At 40.4% G+C, this 19,802-nt stretch overlaps 3 protein-coding genes across 3 annotated transcripts; 2 read left to right on the plus strand and 1 right to left on the minus strand.

Moving 5' to 3' along the window:
• Window positions 1-35: 35 nt before the first annotated feature.
• Window positions 36-8,878, minus strand: LOC120566690 (probable ATP-dependent RNA helicase DDX17). The gene is made up of 13 exons (XM_039813314.1): window positions 8,572-8,878; window positions 7,492-7,651; window positions 7,070-7,166; window positions 6,593-6,726; window positions 6,186-6,251; window positions 5,933-6,074; window positions 5,088-5,248; window positions 4,785-4,957; window positions 4,070-4,180; window positions 3,899-3,960; window positions 3,585-3,644; window positions 1,316-1,552; window positions 36-1,216 (listed from the first exon to the last, which is right to left on the minus strand). The coding sequence occupies exons 1-13, from the start codon at window positions 8,622-8,624 to the stop codon at window positions 714-716; spliced, it is 1,959 nt and encodes a 652-aa protein (XP_039669248.1). The 5' UTR covers window positions 8,625-8,878; the 3' UTR covers window positions 36-713.
• A 150-nt stretch (window positions 8,879-9,028) lies between these two features.
• ntan1 (N-terminal asparagine amidase) lies at window positions 9,029-13,711 on the plus strand. Its single transcript, XM_039813427.1, has 10 exons — window positions 9,029-9,325; window positions 9,844-9,946; window positions 10,251-10,316; window positions 10,429-10,537; window positions 10,629-10,702; window positions 10,796-10,849; window positions 10,933-10,986; window positions 11,072-11,169; window positions 11,435-11,548; window positions 12,702-13,711. The coding sequence occupies exons 1-10, from the start codon at window positions 9,245-9,247 to the stop codon at window positions 12,870-12,872; spliced, it is 924 nt and encodes a 307-aa protein (XP_039669361.1). The 5' UTR covers window positions 9,029-9,244; the 3' UTR covers window positions 12,873-13,711.
• Window positions 13,712-14,294: 583 nt separating this feature from the next.
• On the plus strand, window positions 14,295-19,582 carry LOC120567176 (mpv17-like protein). The gene is made up of 4 exons (XM_039814089.1): window positions 14,295-14,892; window positions 16,909-16,979; window positions 17,355-17,384; window positions 17,897-19,582. The coding sequence occupies exons 1-4, from the start codon at window positions 14,589-14,591 to the stop codon at window positions 18,098-18,100; spliced, it is 609 nt and encodes a 202-aa protein (XP_039670023.1). The 5' UTR covers window positions 14,295-14,588; the 3' UTR covers window positions 18,101-19,582.
• The last annotated feature ends 220 nt before the right edge of the window (window positions 19,583-19,802 follow it).

A 19,802-nucleotide genomic window follows, 5' to 3' on the forward strand; every position in this document is an offset into this window, starting at 1 on the left:
ACACGTGAATAAAAGAGGAAACAAGCAAGCTGCAATTTAGTTAATCCCCCTGAAAATAAGTCAGCATTAGCTTATCTGTTTAATAAAACAATATGGGACTTCAACAGTTACAAGTAAACAGAAACATCAGTTTTGATTCACTACAGACAGGTAAAAGTAACGAGATAAAATGTATCTAAATCTAGTGCAACAGTCCATTAAAATAAAAACAAAAAAAATCATTGCAATAATTATATTGCATCAAAACCTCTAAGAAAATTAGTCAAAAGGAGTTTTAACTTTACTGAAGCTAGAGGGAAACTTGACTCTGGAATGGGACGGTTCATATTAGAAATCATTTTTACCCTAGACCAGCGCTTTTAACCACGTACCAGTACTGAGTACTCAGTGGAAATGTAGTTTTCATTCTAACCAAATACTAATCCTAATACAGTTGATGAATGACAGCTCCTCCATGGTACATGGAGAGCAACTGTATAAGACTGGAGAATTACAATCAAGGTTGAAAATATGGTTTTGATGCATTATTAAAAAGTATGAAAATGTAAGCAATTACCAACATAGATATTGAAAAGGCATATATGCCTTTTCAAAGCCCCGCCTATTGGAAATGACAAAGAATCTGAGAGTAAAAACAAAGTAACACTGTCAACACACCAAGTAGTGCAAATTAACATAAACTCACTGCAAATGAGTGGGTCTTGCTCCTAATTCTACTTCCGGGGAGGTGGAGGGCCTGGAGGAGGAGGGGGTGGAGAAGCAAAATTGTAAGAGGGTTGCCCCATGAAGCCCATCGGCGTTGGCTTTGGTTGAGCAAACTGGTGAGCCATCAGAGGCCACGCCCCCCCTGATGATGGAGGAGGAAGAGGAGCAGGAGGAGGCTGGCCAAACGGACCCGGCGGCTGGCTAGACTTCTCCGGACCTCCGGCAGACTGGCCTGCGCTGCGGGAGTTGTAGCCCCCTCTGCTGCTGTAACTCTGGTACTGATCTGAGCCTGAGTTGTAGCTATTCCTGTGATCCTGGCTCCTGTCCTTGAAGGAGGAAGAGGAGGAAGTGGAGCGCTCTCCGTTACGATCGCTGCGGCCCTCGCGGCTGAAACCACTGCGGCCGTCTTTGCTGTCGCTGCCCCCACCGGCGTGCATGCGGCGATCACAGTCCCCCTGGTACATGTGGCTAGGGTTGTTGTAACCGCTGCCGCGGTAACGCATTCTGCCACCTGTAACAAACCACAAATGTAATCTCGGTATTATTATATCCCATTTTACAGTATGATGGACTGCGATATATTAAGTTGAAAAACGGTGACGGTCCTTACCGCCTCTTCCTCCCCCTTGCCCTGCGTCCACAAACTGGAGCAGTTTGGGGTTGATGGCCTGCCGGGCCTCCGCCAGCACCCGGACAAGGTCTCGGGCCTGCCGCAGGTTCCCTGGGGTGAAGAAGGTGTAGGCAGTGCCCTTGTTGGTGCTGCGGGCCGTACGTCCAATACGGTGGACATAATCCTCAGAGGAGTTGGGATAGTCATAGTTGATGACAAACTTGATATCTTCCACATCTTTTGGATAAAGACGAAATCGGTTTAACAGCATGGAGGAAAGGGAAAAGAGGATTATCTCACAGGGGGCAAAGTTTCTGGAGAAAAAAATGGATCATTTAAATTCCACTTCAAAAGCTTATGGTTTGTAAATAAATAAAAGTATACTTATATTGGATTTATTACTTTTTATTTTATTTTTTTTTTTTTACAAAGATAAAACATATATATTCTAAATAAAAATCTAACTTACCTCTTTTACCGGATAATCCATACATCCAAAGATGCATTTCAGTTACCCACCATTATAACCTTTTTAATTAAAATCCAATACAGTTCAAACTGAACTTGACTTCATGTTTTTGAGATCGAGCTGTACAGAAACCATGCACTTCATAATCTTCACACCAATGTGATTACAGGTCAAAATGTGTGAAGACAAGGAGTCTGTTTCTCATTACGGAAGACGTGGGGCTCTGACAGCACTGCTGATCAATACGTCTACCTTTTCCCCTCCATCATGACAGAGGAAAGCCATTTCACCAGTCGTGACCTACTGAATAACAGAATGACAGTGTGCCGGGACAGAGACTGTGCTATTCTTTTTGACTAAATAAAAATATGAGCAAGATGGAAGTACCTGAATGTATGGTGAGCTCATGGAGGAGTTAAGAGAAAGGGGCGGTGAGGTACTTACCCCCGTCATGTTGATTTTACAAAGGTAGTCAGTCCCCCCTGATCAGTCCTGGTTTATAGTGAGGGGCTGAGGAGGAATGGGAGGGAGACCGGATGCATCCCTCCACCTTCTGCACACACCAGCAACGACAGACGGGAGCAGAACCGTTAAACACGACGGCTGGTTCTGTTGCTCTCTCGCTGCATGGCAGGACCCTCCTCAGACCCTGGCCAGGACTGGATCCAGACGAGCCCGTCTAATTCTCTCCCCACTGTCTGTCTGCTTTTTGGGACGGACCGATGGGCAGACATACAGGAACCTCAGGCTGCTCCCAAGGAAGGCTCGTTGGATTTAAAACTCTGACAATACCGGGCAGGGGGATCTTAGTAACCCAAGAAGAATAAGAGGGCTTTAATCCCCCCAAAACTAGCCAAGCTTCTACTTTAAAAAGGGACTGCGAGGGGCAGTGACAGCAGCACAGACTGTTACAGCTGCCGTGTGCTGCCAAACCCTGAGAGGAGAAGAGGGGAAAAAAGAACAAGGATATGGTCATAGGGATTTTCGCAACTCAGACATTTTACTCATCCCCCCTTCTCACATTTATCCTGCCAACAAATTAGATATCCATCATAGCCTTCCACTTGGTGGACCGGAGATAATTTGGCTGCCACTGTCTGCAAAACATAACAATGTGTATCATTTTGCAGAATTATACCAATGGAACACCTACACAATGTTATCTTATGTGTGGAACAACGGGTAATATGAGCAGCATCTTCATTTAATTTGTACTGACACCATTAAGGAGACATAGGAAAGGTGCGCAGAAACACCTGCCCCACACGGCCCTCCTTTCAGGCAGCGTGCCAAAGAGCCCCGGTTGAAGGATGCTTTTTAACTGCAATAACAAGAAACAGACTATAAACCCAGTTGGCCTGCAGCCTCCATACTAGACTTAACAGTTAATGTAACTCTCGGATTATAATAGTAAGGGAGATTCTTAAATATATGCTGATTTGTTTCATTGTATGTCACCAAATTCAAACAGATTACACCTTCAACGGTCATAATATCAACCTGACAATAGCCAAAGGCAGAAAATTCTACATTAACTGTTGCGCTAGAAATGCATTTTGTTTTTACCCCACTTTATTGACAGATATAGCTGGTCTCATCTGTAGCAGTATACTTACCTATTGGTCAAAATAATAGCTGGAGTTGTAATGTACACATCAATTAACTGTGGTGACTGTACTTGTGTTACTCTATAAGTGTATAACACACTTAATATTATTTAGAGGAAAAAAAATTATTCACAGGAATATGCAGAAAGTGAGAGATTATGCAGCAGTTAACTGTATGTGTGAGCAGACATACCCAGACCACGAGAGGCCACATCGGTAGCAATCAGTATGGGAGCTTTACCACTCCGAAATTCTGTAGGATTAAACAAAATATTGGTAGGAGTTAGACATGGAAATCATCTCCACTCACACTCGACTCAGGCGTTAGTGAATATGTAACTTTAAAAAACTACACATACTGATCAGCAGTCTTTGAAAGGAACTGTTTTCACTATTTGTATTGTCCACTGGCCCCTTATTTATAACAGATGAACAGTTTAGGTGAGAAAATTATCTACAACAAAGAGCTGGAGTGAAGTGGTAATACTGTATTACAAGTATTCTTACCTGCAAGCACCCAGTCTCTTTCTGGCTGGCTCTTGTCTCCATGGATACACATAGCTGGCCACCTAGGGGGAAAAAAACCACAATGAAGTGGAAAGATTAGCGAACACAACATTTGGATAATTCATCCTAGAACTTCACTCATCACGTTGTGTCATAACAGTCATTTCTCACCCATCCCGCCTCATCCTCTTGGTAAGATCATCACAACGTTTCTTAGTCTCCACAAAGATGATGGTTTTGTTCTCTTTTTCAGCCATTATCTCCTCCATCAGCTGAAAAAGTCTGCAGAAAGGGCGAGACAATCACAGCACATCAGTGGCACTGAGCTCAGTTTCAACTGTGTGAAAGTTCTCCATCATGATTGTTGTATTTTATTTAGGTCTCATTGTATATTGCTGCTCTACATGTTTGCATGTGTCAAAAAATGGTTATAATCAGTATTGCTTGTCTGTTTTATGTAGCTTCGGAATGCCTGCTTGCATGGCTATATGTACTGATATATATTATTACTTTATTAATGTTTTGCTGCTTCCTGTTGCTCTGCATGGCTTCTGCACTGTCTTGAGAATGCTTCTTTTTTTTGCTACAGCTGTCTTTATGGCGTCTTGTTGTCTTATGTCTGTTAGTTTTAACCTGTACTAATGTCTTGCAGTTTCCTGTTGCTCTGGTCTCGAAAACTCTCGCCAAAGGACTACAGATGAAAAATCTGCCAGCTGGCTAACGCTGACACATTTACAGTTATGTTGATTAATGTGTGTTGTTCTTGAATGAAATTAAATTAAAATGAAAGGATAAGCTTGTGTTCTGTAACACTATTATAGCAGTTAATGAGATAATCATGACATAACATCATTTTAGGTCTGATATATTTTGTGGCTATCCTTACTTCCGGTCCTTTTCACTGTCCATGCAGACATCGACAATCTGCAGGATGTTATGGTTGGCACTGAGCTCAAGAGCGCCAATATTGATCTGGATGTGGTCCCTCAGGAAGTCCTGGGCAAGCTGCCGGACCTCCTTCGGCCAGGTTGCGCTCCACATCAGAGTCTGTCTATCAGGCTAAGAGACACAGAGAGAGAACGCATACAACTGATTTAACTGAAAAATACCTCTACATTACATTAATACATTAATCAAGGTGATCATTTTAAATTCAGCAGTCATGTTGACTTAACTTAACTGAGCCTACCCTGATTTGTTCAACTATCTTGCGAATCTGTGGCTCAAAGCCCATGTCCAGCATGCGGTCAGCCTCATCCAGCACAAGGTAGGTGCAGCGCCGCAGGTTAGTTTTCCCACTCTCCAAGAAGTCAATGAGGCGACCAGGTGTGGCAATACAAATCTCAACACCTAGAGTCATACAAAATCAACATGTCCCAAAAAAGAAAGATTCACACATTATTAGATGCTCAGGGAGACCATTCCACTAATAGTTGTGCTCCGATTGTTGATTTGTTCATTGTACAACAATTACTGTCTGTACTGTCTACGGCCACACCTCACAGGGAAATGCCGTGTGGGCTAAAATACCAGGCAGCAGCTGTGGAATTTACTCATGAAAAAGTTGTGTGTGTAGTTCATTTGCATACCAGAATATAGCACTGTTTTTTTAAATATATTAAATTCATTAATTATACTATATATCAACACTATAATTAATTCATTTTAATAAATTAATATATTAAAGTGGCTGTACTGGACATTCAGAACATTAATATAGCAGCAAAATTGTTTTGATAACCAGTGCGGCTGCGTGTGCATGTTAGTACACGTGGGAGTGAAAAAACATTGGTATTTCACGTATTGGGGAACTGTCTATGAAGGCTGTCACAGCCCACTTTTTTATCAGTATTTTGAGTACAGCCCCTTTAAGTGAAGTTAAGTTTAGTGAAGTTTAAGTCAACTTAGTTCACCACCCCAAAGCTGGTAGTACTCAAAAATACACAAGTATATATTGAGCAGGGAGCAACGGTTTTGAATTTCAATCTACTTTCAATAATCCATCGCATGTGCCGCATCAACAACTATACCCACCTCTCTCGAGGTCTCGAATCTGTGGTCCTTTGGGTGCTCCACCATAGACACAGGTGCTTTTGATACGGGAAGACTTGCCATATTCATATGTGACCTGTTGAACCTGCTGAGCCAGCTCTCTGGTTGGGGCAACCACCAGACACTGAGGAGCGGACAAAGAGCAATCAGGAAGTGTTTACAGACTGATTGTATGCCTGCCCACACTAAGGTAGTATCATTTAGACAAAACACTAACACATGGAATTTGACTCACAACTGGGCCATCTCCCCTCTCCAGATAAGGCTGGTGGTTGATGTGTACAATAGCAGGAAGAAGATACTGCAGGGAACAAAAAAACATAAAACACAACTAAATACTTAGCCTATCAAAAGGAAACCAATTCATTCTTCTATGAATCTCTTTTAAAAACTTAATTTAGACTCTTGAAATTTAGAAATGATCGATACATGGTCCTTCTGCAGTTGTGCTGCTGTTCCTTATGTGCATTTTGTCTTGACTTTATATTGTATTTCTTTATGGTTTATGCATTTCAATTGTAATTTAATGTTAAGCTGTCAGCACTTTTTATGTTGTGAAATATGCTATTCTAATAAACTTTTTATAACTAAATGTCTATTATAGTGTCATCATCATAGAGGATGATTGCCAGGCAGCCTTACAGCCAGTGTCTTTCCGGAGCCAGTCTGTGCGATCCCCACCATGTCCCTGCCGCTCAGGGCCACAGGGAAGCCCTGGGACTGGATCGCTGTTGGCTCCTTGAAGTTCTGCTGCATCAGAACATCCATCACATACTCTGCCAGAGAAGGAGGGAGGCAATCAACAGTGAGACTTCAGGACTGTTACTTTGGTTTCTATCTTTAATTATTTCCCTCAGAAAGACAATCCCTACCACTATCAGTCAATATTCTTTTTCTTGTAAACATCCCACTGGTCCTGGTAAGACACATTATACAAACACGGGGACATTTAGACCAGTGGTATTGTTTTGTTTAAAGTGACCTTGTAAAGGGCTTCAAAACAAAAACTATATTTTGAAGTCTCAAGATGCTGGAGTGAGTGATTTAATTATTTATTGTACATGCTAATGTTTCCCAGAGATTATACATGATAGTTTCTATAATGTAATGTTTACTAACGAGGAAACTGCGCCTGGTGAAAAGCAGTGATCGCTTTTGGACAGCCAGTGCCTCTGATGGTGATCTCCTTCTTTTTGCAATACTCTTCCATTTCATACTGTATATCACAGAGAAAGAGGGGGGAAAAGAAAAGATACATTTGGACATGGTGTATAAATTAACATTTTTTTAGAATACCTTCTGCTGAAATTACTCTGATTTAGTAAAGGAATATAATTATGAGAAGAAATTGTTGTACTCTATCAATTAAGGTGTTTAATGTTTGCTGCTTGGTGTATAAATATTGTCTGCAACTACAACATAGTTAATGATGGCCACCGTAATAGTTGAATAATAAGGAACAATGATGGAAATATGCTCAGTCCAACACGGTGTCATGCTATCATATAAATTGAGAGAGAGAGAGAAATATTAGGACTTACCTGACTCTTGTGTTGGAGCTCAGGGTGTTCAGTGTAGAAGTTCTTCTCAAATTTTGGCAGCTCGTCCAGGTTCCACTTCTTCTTGCGGAGACGCTCACCTGGATTCCCAAACTTCATTGGTGGGGGTCCACCGCGACCGCCCATGGACCCAAACTGTGGCCTGAGCGATAAGGGTCAAGAGTTAAAGAGAAATGTGGAATCAGTAAGGCATTTTCTACAGCTATTTACTGTAGATTTTTCAGGTTTGCTTACATCATGCCAATGACTATCAACAGTGGCTGTGTCAACACTGCAGTTACTACTGTCACCACCAAAGATGTGATGATCATTTCTATCTGTATTTTAGGTTTGTCTGTTGTAACATATTTATGGCTGAATCCATATGCCCAGACTTCACTCTACTTGCAGAATTATTGTCTTAAGTCCAGAGTGGCAATTCTGTAGTCCACAAGGGGGCTCCATCACACATGTATCTGGATCGATTTATTACATACCCAACCAGTCTGTACATTGCCTAAATCAATGTTCTATGTTCATTTGAAGACATGTATCTATCGGTTTCTTATTTTTTTTTTATATCTATAAGTGCAATTGTAATACACACGTACGCCTAGACCTACTAATTTGCACGTACGTTATAATGTCCAGTTTAAGTGTTCTAATGTGCAGTCATACACAAACGTCAAAAAAATTGTAAAACCACTTAGTGTGGTGATTTGCATAAGAATGTAATATTCCCAGAGTTAGCTAATGCTCAGCTCAGTCTACAGCTCCTGAGGCTTCACCGTGTATATAACCGTATAATTGATATAACTGACTGTGACTGTAACATTTACGGTGTACAAACTAACGTTGGTGAACAGTAAACGTTTGTGCTCCAGTCTGGTGATGACAGTACCCAGTGCAATGTTTACAGTGAAAGTAACTACAAACTGGAGAGAGGCCTTGAGGGGGTTTGACGTTTCCTGCTTTCATGTTGCATATATCAAAAGAATACTGGACTCGCACAACAAGTATGGCTTTAGGTGAAATTTCCTGTGATGTAGCTATGTGGTAAATGTGTGTGTGTTGTTTCCATACCTGTCTCGTCCACGGCCCCTGTCTCTGTCTCCGAAAGAAGAACCCCCTCTCATGTTGGCGAAACAAAAGTTAACGTTCCCTCCGCAGTATCTGTAACCTAGCTAAGCTTTAACGTTTGACACCGGCGTGTTTACTCTGTGCAATGTTAAAATTCGCAAAAGCAAAATATACGCAATTTACGCTTGAAAAACTATGTATGTTAGACGATAATTACGTTCAAATTCGGAAACGGTAAACAATTGTTGAATGCGTCACGACCGTCAAGACGCAGCAAAACAACCGCTTCGCACCTTCCCCCCCTGCCCTTTTTAGCGGCGTAACTTCAACTAGTAATTCTACGTAGCTTCGTTTCGATAGAACGGGCACTACGTACAAATGTTAGCTCAGTAATAATGGTGGATTTGATTCGTGTACACGTTCGTGCGGCGTCCTTTTTAACTAACGGTTGGTGGCGGTGTGTCAGAAACAACTGCGAGGCTCTTTTTTGCTGGAACAGTAGAGGAAGACAGCCTTCCAGGAAGTTCAACCCGATGGACTGGTTTTGCAGTTAACTTACTGCGAAATTTGCAGTTATAATACGAGCTATTAAGCCATAAAAATATGAAATTACTGGTCTTTATAATAGTATCATAACCAGATAATTTTAAGGTATCGTTAGACCCCGCTTAAGGAAATGCCGTTGTTCATTCAAAATAGAGGACTTGACCGGATAAGCTCGACAGCGGAACTGTTCGACAACTTTCCACATTTACAGGTTTGTTTCCAGAATGTGTGGCTAAATTTAGCTTGCTGGGAAACGGTCAGCAGTTAGGGCTTTTCTGTAAGTAATCACACATGACAGACTATCTGTTAATGCTGAAGCATTTATATAAAACGGATGGCTGTGACATGTGGTGTGGCACCCGCACAGGAATAACACAACAAACGGTCATATTTATATATATTTTTTTATTTTGTTACATCCAAATAAGTGTAACTAAAGGTAGATCATGTGCATGTCCCCTTGAATACAATTTAAAAAAAACTACTAAATAAGAAAGACACGAAAATAAAAGACACCTGATATGACGTAATTAAAGGAATTGGCCTTGGTTTGTTTGGTGCATAAGAGAAGAAACAAAGTAATGCACTGCAGTAAAGAACAGAACATGTCAATAACAATATTGCAGTATAACTGTTTTAGAAAAGAAAATAAGGCTCTATGGTTTTGTGTAAGTTTTAGTTTGTATTAATGCCTGTAAAGTTATGCATTTTGTTTTTACTATGTCACAGGAAAATGCAAGAACATTTCGCACCAGGCCACTTGTTGATGTCGACCCAAAGTGCTTCTTGTATGTCCAACAAAGAGAGTTTGCTGCAACAACACCAGCAGACAGTAAGTCAAGCCCGATGATTCTCAGCTCACCCAAATGTTATTGTAAATTAAATAGATGTATTGCTATTAAAAACTAGACATATCGGACTAGACACAATAGTGACAGTCTCTTAAAAGTTTGGATAACGTCTCCAGCCAGCCAACTGAAGCCTCTTTAGTCTTTAATGCAAGTTCAGGTTCAACCATCATCCATGTTTTTTTGTTTAAACTTGTTAGCCTCTAACTAACCCCCTGATAGTATTCTGGGTTAACCATTCTGGATCATAATGAAAATACATGCTTTGTGTCTTACCTATCATCCCAGACTGTGTTTCAGTAATTGGATCTGGTGATGCCACCACCTGCCATTTGGTTGTGCTGCGACACACCGGTAACATTCCTTTCATTCGATTCATACTGTGTGCCTTATTCTGCCTGTGTAGCCTATATAGTTAGGATGGAAATGACATTTGTAATGTCTGCCGTGATTTATTATGTCTTAGGAAGTGGAGCTGCTTGCGTTGCTCACTGTGATGGTTCCAGCACCTGGTCTGAAGTCCCGCTCCTTGTGAAAGCTGTGACGTCACTGAGTAATGTCAGTAAGGAGGGCAGGTACGAAACACACAAACAAACACACATAATAAAAGTGCACATCCTATTCAGATGTTCTTTATTTCCTTCCACTTTGCTTTCCATTATGCAGACTTGAGCTTCATCTTGCCGGGGGATTTAACGATGAGTCAAAAACATCCCATAAACTCAGCCTTAACATACTGGGTATAGTCTTTCAAATTGCCCCGTGTCGTGTAGTAATTTTATGCTGGCAGCATTCAAGCTTTGTAACACTGTAAGACTCTTTTTACTTTACAGCAGCGTTCCAAAAACAGAAAGAGGATATTCATCTGGAAACATGTTGCATCACAGGTAACCTTGATACCTGTTTGACTTTACCATTCTGCCAGTCACGCCTTGTTCTAGTTAACCTTTCTGTTCTCTTGTTTTTGTAGAAATGAATGACATTGTTGTTGATGGAACTCATAGGCCTGTAGTGTATGGAATAGGTAAGTGATGAATATATGCTACAAAGTGAGAGCAATGCCTTCATGACCTCTAATATATTGTGTCTACATGTCTGTTTCTGCACAGGTGTAAATGTTAAAACAGGGGATGTGTTCCCTTCCACATTCACCCATAAAGGACCTGCAGAGGAGCTGCGATCAGCAAGGACCTTCACTGGGGGACAGGTACTATAAGATATAAAATGTTGTTTTCTATGTGTGAATACTGGACACTTTTGTGAATGAAAAACGGTGGCACAGAAACATACAACACATCTCTCTGTTTCATGCAAAAACTCATGACCAAATGTTTAAGTATTTCTTATGAAATTATAATCTTAAACAACTGAAGTTTGGATTTCCCCTAAAATTAGTAATGTGCTAATTGTTTTATTTAGTGAAACTAAAAGGACACAATCTGAATGCATTTTTTTTTTTTTTTTTCTTGCAGATGGCAGACATATATGACTCAAGTCGAGGGCTTGTTAAAATCGGCCCTTGCAAGTGGTCCCCAAATCTGGATATTGCCTTCTGGTTGTCACAAGATGATGACACAATTTTAAAGGTAACGGGGAAGTATTAAGTCCTAGGTGATCTACTTCATCCTTTGTTTTACGTCTGTATTTTTCATGCTTCATTTAAGGCATCTTAGGGCTGCACAATATGAGAAAAATATGCGATATGTGATTAACGTTAAATATTGCAATGACGATATTTCTTGCGATAAATAAACGGATATTAAAGTGTACTAATTTCTGCAATTCTTCTTTTCAGCATTCTGCTAAAATAAATAAATTGCTTGTTGAATTTAAAACGAATGAAAGGAAATCATTTTCAACATTCTTTTATTGAACAAATTGAACATGGAATTGAATATAAAAGGCACCACTTAAAAAAAGTGACATTTTAAAGTGCAGTTTTCTACTAATTTTCTTTCAACTAACACAAAAAAATCTCTAAATGTCTTTTGCGATATGTGGCAGCCTTTCACGATGTGTTTATGGCACCAGTTGATAACGCAATGATGATAATCAACGATATATTGTGCAGCCCTAAAGGCCTTTTTACAGTCGCCGCAGCCGACCTGTCGCGTGCCAATGTGACGTCAAAATGACCAGCGAGATCTATCTCGCTGGTCGCGCCAGGATTTTAAGTGCGCCAGAGGTTGTGCACCACTCTATTTTTTTCAGCGGCGCACAACAAAGCGGAAACAGGAAACATGGACGAGTTCGAGGGCAACCGGATGCCAGGACTCTCAGAGTGACTGCAAGTCTCTCTTGTAAACTTACTGGGTTAAGATGAGTTCTTTTATGGTGAATGAAAGGCTTGATCCGAAGAAATAGGTCATCCAATCAAATCGAAACATTGACTTCAATGCTGCTGCCAGTTCTGCAATTGTTTACCTTTTTCTTCTTCTTCTTCTTCTTCTTCTTCTTCTTCTAGTCCGTAGAAATAGCAAAGTCGGTAGCCTTTCCTCATTAGCGACACCTCTGTTCAGGAGAAGACTGCAACTAGAGTCGCAACCACCACGCGAGTATAAATAGTTACGGCGCTCCCATGACGTCACATTGGCGCGCGACAGGTCGGCTGCGGCGAGTATACCGGACGTTTAAGGTCTCTGTTATGTCTCAAACACTCCCAACGTGAGTGTGAAGCAGCAGTCCAGAAAGTGACATCATACAACCTTTGACTCTTTGGTATTTCGCTCTCATGCCCAGTACCTGTCCACCTCTCCGCTGGCTGAGCCGCCACACTTCGTCCAGCACATGAAGACCACCATCCAGTTCCTTTTGGGACACCCCAGCTCTGATAGCCTGTTCCCCGGGGGGCAACCACAGCTCTACCACAGGACTGAGAGGGGGGACTGGGAGAGGGTTGTCTCGTCATAAAGCCCTTCTCCTATCTCTCACTGGACCTTATCATGGAATTGGAACTGGAAATTATCATTTTTTGTGGAACTTTTGTCAAAACATTTTTTCTATTAATTTCCTACCTTGCATGCAGCCATTGTTCAGGTTATACTAGTAGAATTCAAACTTCATTTAATTGCGTTTATAATGTTAATGTTGTCAGTGACTGAGTTGCCAGGAAACTTGCCCAGCTCAAGCAAGTTTTAATTCTGAAAACCAATAGACATCTGGGAGGTATTTAATCCATCTGAAACTTAACTTAGGTATGCTTCAAAAAAATGTATGCACAATATGTATTTAATGGGCGAAAAAATGTAAAACTGCGTTTATGATCCTTAAATGTAAAGCCTGACCTACTATTGAAGAATAATTACAGGTGGGGAACAACAATGAAGACTGTTTATTTTGGCACTTTGTCTATAACAGTAAAGAGAATTCAAATTGTTACACTCTGCATTGTTAAGCAAAGTTTATTTTTTCTCTCTACTAATGCACCTTCCTAATAAGAATGGAATACTAATATTATACTCTACATACTGCCGTAAACATGGCCATGAATGTGTACATTTTAGAAAACTGCATGTATAAATGTTTATAGTACTCTGCGAGGGATGATATGGATTCTTGTGGAATACAAATATGATTTTACTAATTGCATCTTTGTTAATTGTTAAAATGAAAACTTACCATATACTGTATAAGGCCTTTTCATCAGTTGTTATTCAGAAGGCTGCAAGGTGCTTAAAGCATTCAGTGCAACTTGTTGCAACTTGTGAACATACTACCTGTTGCTAAATAAATGTAAATGGTCAAATCTAGTTTGAAATGGTCATGTCTATGTATTTTTTAAGTGTTTTTTTTTAAGTTAAGAGTAAATGAAGTTGAAAAGGTGGAATGTTTGGAGTTCAGCACTTTAATAGAAGAATAAAGGATTGCCAACTGTCAACTTGCCAACTATTGTCAAAATGGGACTGTTAATCTGTAAATTGTTCCAGAATTGAAATTTTCAAAAAGTGTCCCAATTTAACAATACTCATCCTACTTGTTATTGACAAAGATATGATACAGATTTAAAAGATATAATGTTGGACAAGCTTTATTTCACTGAAGCTGCTCCTTGATCACCATTGATTGATGCACCATGTAAACTAACACCTCTCTTGTGGTCGTATTTTGTTGACAGCAACAAAAAACCAGTTCTCCTGAGTCACCTGTGGTGACCCTGACACATTTAAGGTTACAGTTCCACGTTGAGCTGGCTGCGGAAGGCTTTCAGTTGTACTCCGCCCTTCAACTGTACATCCTACTGTGATTCAATTTCTTCTTCTTTTTTTTACGTAAAAAGGGGCGTAGCAATTTTACGCAGCCGACCCGACCAGTGAAACTGGCAGTCCCGTGCCGGGTGTCGGATGGTGCATGACAAGCAAGTAGGCTATACTGTCTGGAATTATATTAGACCTAGCCTACTTTACGACGTTCATTATACGAGAAACATATAGGCTACATTGTGTCGTCGATAAGTCTTATGAGCCCTTTTCCTTTGAAATCCGGACGAATGATGCCGCGGAGATATTCGGACAGAGGAGACGCCGGTGTCATTTGTTACATTTAGCTTAAAATTAACCAAAGTATTACATTTTGCTCAATTTGCCAACACCACATTCCATTACACTGGGCGACAGTAACTGTAAAAGAATGCGACAGGCGTTTTTGAGACATGTCCGTCGGTTTCCGTGGGTCACCAACGTTACACTGTACGGTTGTCTGTTCGCTGGAGGAGACTTCGTCCACCAGTCGTTCTCGCGAGGGGAACAAATGGACTGGAGACACACACGGAACGTCGCCGTGGTCGCGTTCAGTTTCCACGGTAACTTCAATTTCTTCTGGATGCGGTTCCTGGAGCGGAGGTTTCCCGGGAACTCCGTCCGGATGGTGGTGAGGAAGCTGCTCCTGGACCAGACCACAGCGTCGCCCCTGGCTACCAGCGTCTTCTACACAGGTCATTCATTGTAGTGGGACAGTGGGACGGAGGTGCAGTGGGGCCGAGGGCATGGGACAGGGACAGGACAGCTGCTGACAGCGCACACACCACAGCTCCCCGGGGCACTCTGAGCGCCTGCAGGCTAGTTAATGGTTAACTTCAAAACAGATATGCATATCTGTCAATTTGTAACCTGACCCGAGTCCTCTCGGTGCTCTTCTCATGCCAGCATGCATGTTGCCATTGCACTGTGAAACACACCTTGACTAGCAGAGGTCACATGAAAGTCTTCACTTTGTAGATGGTGTGCTTCAAGTAGATAACGTAAGATTTGAAATGAGTTGTGTAGTGGAGTAAAGACCTTCATGTCACTGTATATTGCATTAGAAAAAGCAGTGGTACAGGTAAGCTTTCACTTAAAGGTCCCATGACTTGGTGCTCTTTGGATGCTTTTATATAGACCTTAGTGGTCCCCTAATACTGTATCTGAAGTCTCTTTTATATAGACCTTAGTGGTCCCCTAATACTGTATCTGAAGTCTCTTTTATATAGACCTTAGTGGTCCCCTAATACTGTATCTGAAGTCTCTTTTATATAGACCTTAGTGGTCCCCTAATACTGTATCAGAAGTCTCTTTTATATAGACCTTAGTGGTCCCCTAATACTGTATCTGAAGTCTCTTTTATATAGACCTTAGTGGTCCCCTAATACTGTATCTGAAGTCTCTTTTATATAGACCTTAGTGGTCCCCTAATACTGTATCTGAAGTCTCTTTTATATAGACCTTAGTGGTCCCCTAATACTGTATCTGAAGTCTCTTTTATATAGACCTTAGTGGTCCCCTAATACTGTATCTGAAGTCTCTTTTATATAGCAGCCTATTGGTCCCCTAATACTGTATCTGAAGTCTCTTTTATATAGACCTTTATGGTCCCCTAATACTGTATCTGAAGTCTCTTTTATATAGACCTTAGTGGTCCCCTAATACTGTATCTGAAGTCTCTTTTATATAGACCTTAGTGGTCCCCTAATACTGTATCTGAAGTCTCTTTTATATAGGCCTTAGTGGTCCCCTAATACTGTATCTGAAGTCTCTTTTATATAGACCTTTATGGTCCCCTAATACTGTATCTGAAGTCTCTTTTATATAGACCTTTGTGGTCCCCTAATACTCTATCTGAAGTCTCTTTCCTGAAATTCAGCCTTGGTGCAGAATTACAGCCACTAGAGCCAGTCCCACAATGAGCTTTCCTTAGTATGTGCCATTTCTGTGTCTGTAGTTATTGAGGAGGAGAGGGGGGGGGCAAGGTGGAGGGTGGGGGTGTGGCCTTGACCAACTGCCACTTTGCTCGTTTGAAAGCCATGATGTCTCTCTCTCTCATGGGTGGGCCAAATTCTCTGGGCGGGCAAAGCAGAGAAAGGGGAGGTAACCTTGCTCCTTATGACCTCATAAGGAGAAGATTACAGATCGGCCCATCTGAGCTTTCATTTTCTCAAAGGCAGAGCAGGATACCCAGGGCTCGGTTTACACCTATCACCATTTCTAGCCACTGGGGGACCATCGGCAGGCTGGGGGAACGCATATTAATGTTAAAAAAACTCATAAAGTGAAATTTTCATGCCATGGGACCTTTAAATAGCAAACAAACTGTGTATGACTATGACCTAGCTAGCCTTTTAGTTACTCAAATCTGTAAATCTGGCTCCAATAAAGCAAATAGGAAAAACACTAACCTATTAATATAGGCAATAATATGCTTAATCAAAACTTTGTATGCCGTTACATGCTTTCATTGTACTGCTAACGTTTTGCGAGAGAATAATGTTCCACTATTTGTGCAATAACACAGCTGGCGAATACATGAAGTGATATTATTGCCATAGAGATTTTTTTTCTTCCTATTCCTATAGGACATACATACTGTATAATACTGTGTCTTTAAAGTCCATTTACACTATAAACCTTCCATCAGTCAAATCATTTTCCAGCTGACAGTCAGAGAGTGAACTGTCATTTGTCTTGTTCTCACGCAGGTGTCAGCATCTTGGAGGGCAAAGACGACATCTTTGAAGACTGGAGAGAAAAGTTCCTGAATACATATAAGGTGAGTAGGAGCAGAGACACAGGCTCTCCCAGCATGTTCGTCTCGCTAGCACCTTCAAGTGCTCGTGTAATGTGTGACATGAGACAGTTAACTTGTGCCTAAATCAAAACAGATAAGACGTTATAGTGCATGTATCCAAAACTGAGGCTTAATATATTTAATGACTGTTGCAAACAGCTCATTTAACAGCTAGGCTATTAATGTGGTTCAGGGAGAGCTCTACTGATGGCTCTCTATCTGACTAATTAGCATGCATCTCAGTCACTAAAGTTAAAAGATAAAGTTTATTTTTTTCATAATCATAGGTTTCAATTGTGTCAGTAGAGGTTTGTGTACATCTACAAATGATTTGTTTGCTTTTTCTTGTCTTTTCAGACGGGGCTAATGTTCTGGCCATTTATGCAGGTAAATATTAACATCTTTTATGGATAGTTGTCAATTCTTGAGCCTTGGGAACAATATATAGTGAAGAAAATCTAAGCTCAAAGGTCCACTTGCTAATGATTCTGAGCGTCCCGTCACATCTCACAGCCTCAAGATGAACCTAATGGAAGCGGACCTTTCAGTTTAGATTGTCTTCACTATTAAAATCTTCAATTTCCTCATGTTTTCATTCATTTGAATTGCTGTTATTTGTGATAATGTGATATATTTTGAAAGACAAATCTGCAGAGCAACCCTTGATTGTCAGACCCATCCCAAAAATCATAGTAACAAAAACTGACAAAGTAAGGAATACATTCTGTAGTTTAAATTAGAGAATAGGGTTTCATTATGACATCTCACAACAATACTTGCACAGGAACTATTTATTTTATACTGCACAATAGTAAATCAGAATTTTTGTTTGATATGTAAACATGTAATATACCAGAACAATGATATAAATATACTGTATCTTTATCTGTCTCCCTCAGTTTCTGAACTTTGCCTTGGTGCCTCTGTACATGCGGACCGCCTTCACCGGCTGCTGTGCCTTCGTTTGGGCCACCTTCCTTTGCTTCTCGCGTCAGAGCGGCGATGGCACGGCCGGTGCTGCTCTGGCGTGGATGTTCCCTCCTAAAGAGGATGAAGCAGAATCCACAAATGAGAAGGTGGACTCCAAGGAAAAGAGGGAATAGTAAACCTACTCCGATCCGAAGTATGTAGAATCAGTGGTTGTGATGGAGGGGGACAAAACGTAAAGGGAAAAAGCAGCGATCTTTAGTGGAGATAGCAGGTTCAGTGGATGGCAGTCCTGTCTGTGGTTGATGTTGCACTATCGCTGCCAGGGTTTGAGTTCAAAATCACACTGGGGTTAAACAAAAAAAAAAAAGGTGAGTTCTCATGACCTCATGGTGCTTTGAAACAGCATCCAGCAAATGGAAAATGTATACAGCATACTTTTCAGTATGCATACAGCACACCACCTCAGTGGGAAAATGTAATTCAGTCCTACTTTTCAATCCCACAGTGAACCATCATGGTGCTATATTTGTTGTCAGGTTTTGTTTTTATAAATGCAGTCTTGTGTTCTCACATTACAAACAAGAGAGTTCCCTTAATCTATTGGACCTCGCTGAATGATATTGGAATCATTTGTGAGGACTTCTATGTCTGGAAAGGAACCATAGAATGACTGAACTAAGACTGCTAAGACTTATCTGCGACTGGAACAGAGTGCCTGATCTCTAAGGACTTTCTGCTTCGATTCCTGTTTACACTCTGGTACAAGAAGTCCACATGCACACAGGGACCAAACACTAAAACATATCCGAAAATATATTTTTCATCCTGTATTTTCAACCATTGTTTCTTAATATTTAATTGTTGTGGCAATGAGATACTACTGAAGATTACTCTGTTTGTATATTAATGATTGATGAAGGTTGTCTCAAACATCCATTTACTTGAATGTGGAAATGCTGCCTGCCTGCTGTCGTACTTTGTTAATGTGATACTGGGGAGTGCTCTCTATTATATCTCTTTGCACCATTTCCTTATTTTTCAATATTGATTGCTGTTTTATCCATTTTTTTTTAAATTTATTTTACCTCTTAGTGTAAATGTTACTTTAAAGGTTACCTCGCCTGTAATGATTCTTGAACTTTAGATGCCGATCTGCCAAACAGTTTTCTATAGAGGTAATTTTTAAAAATAGCTCAGTATAAGACTGCTATTCCTATATATAGAATTTAAAAGGTTCCAGGCAAACTTCTTTTCTTTTGATCCCTTTAATCAGACATCTTTTAAAATGCATCCTTAATTATGATAACTTATTATTAGTATAATGTAGATATATAGTAGTAGAATGTCTGTTTCTAATTATTATTTGTGTGCTGATGTGCTACACTGGAACTCAAAGATCAAATCAATGAATATTCCCTTTGTTCATTCCAGCAACTGAAGAAGTGATATTACTAACTAATTCAAAGATGTGTACACTACTTTATTTTTTTGAAGGGTTTTGATATCACAAAGAACAACTATTTTAACAGTATCGTTGACTGTAATGTATTGAAAAAAAGATTATTTGATGACATTTTGCACGGAAGTTACACTGATTGTGGTAGAGATAAATAATATTTATTGTGGAATAAATTAAAAACACCCCATTGACTCAATGTGTGTTTACTGAGCACACAACTATAGCAACACAAAAGAAATCTATATACTGTAACTGAGATTATAACTGACCTTGGGCGACACACTTGAACCTATTGAGTACAGCAGACATAGTTTTCTTCTCATGCTCCCAGTTGATCTGTAATATCATGTACCTCTGATATTTTGATATCAAAGGTACATCCTGGGTGGCTTGTGTTCAGACAGAAATATTACTCA

This window comes from Perca fluviatilis, chromosome 1, assembly GCF_010015445.1.
Source record: "Perca fluviatilis chromosome 1, GENO_Pfluv_1.0, whole genome shotgun sequence".
Taxonomy (NCBI): Eukaryota; Metazoa; Chordata; class Actinopteri; order Perciformes; family Percidae; genus Perca; species Perca fluviatilis.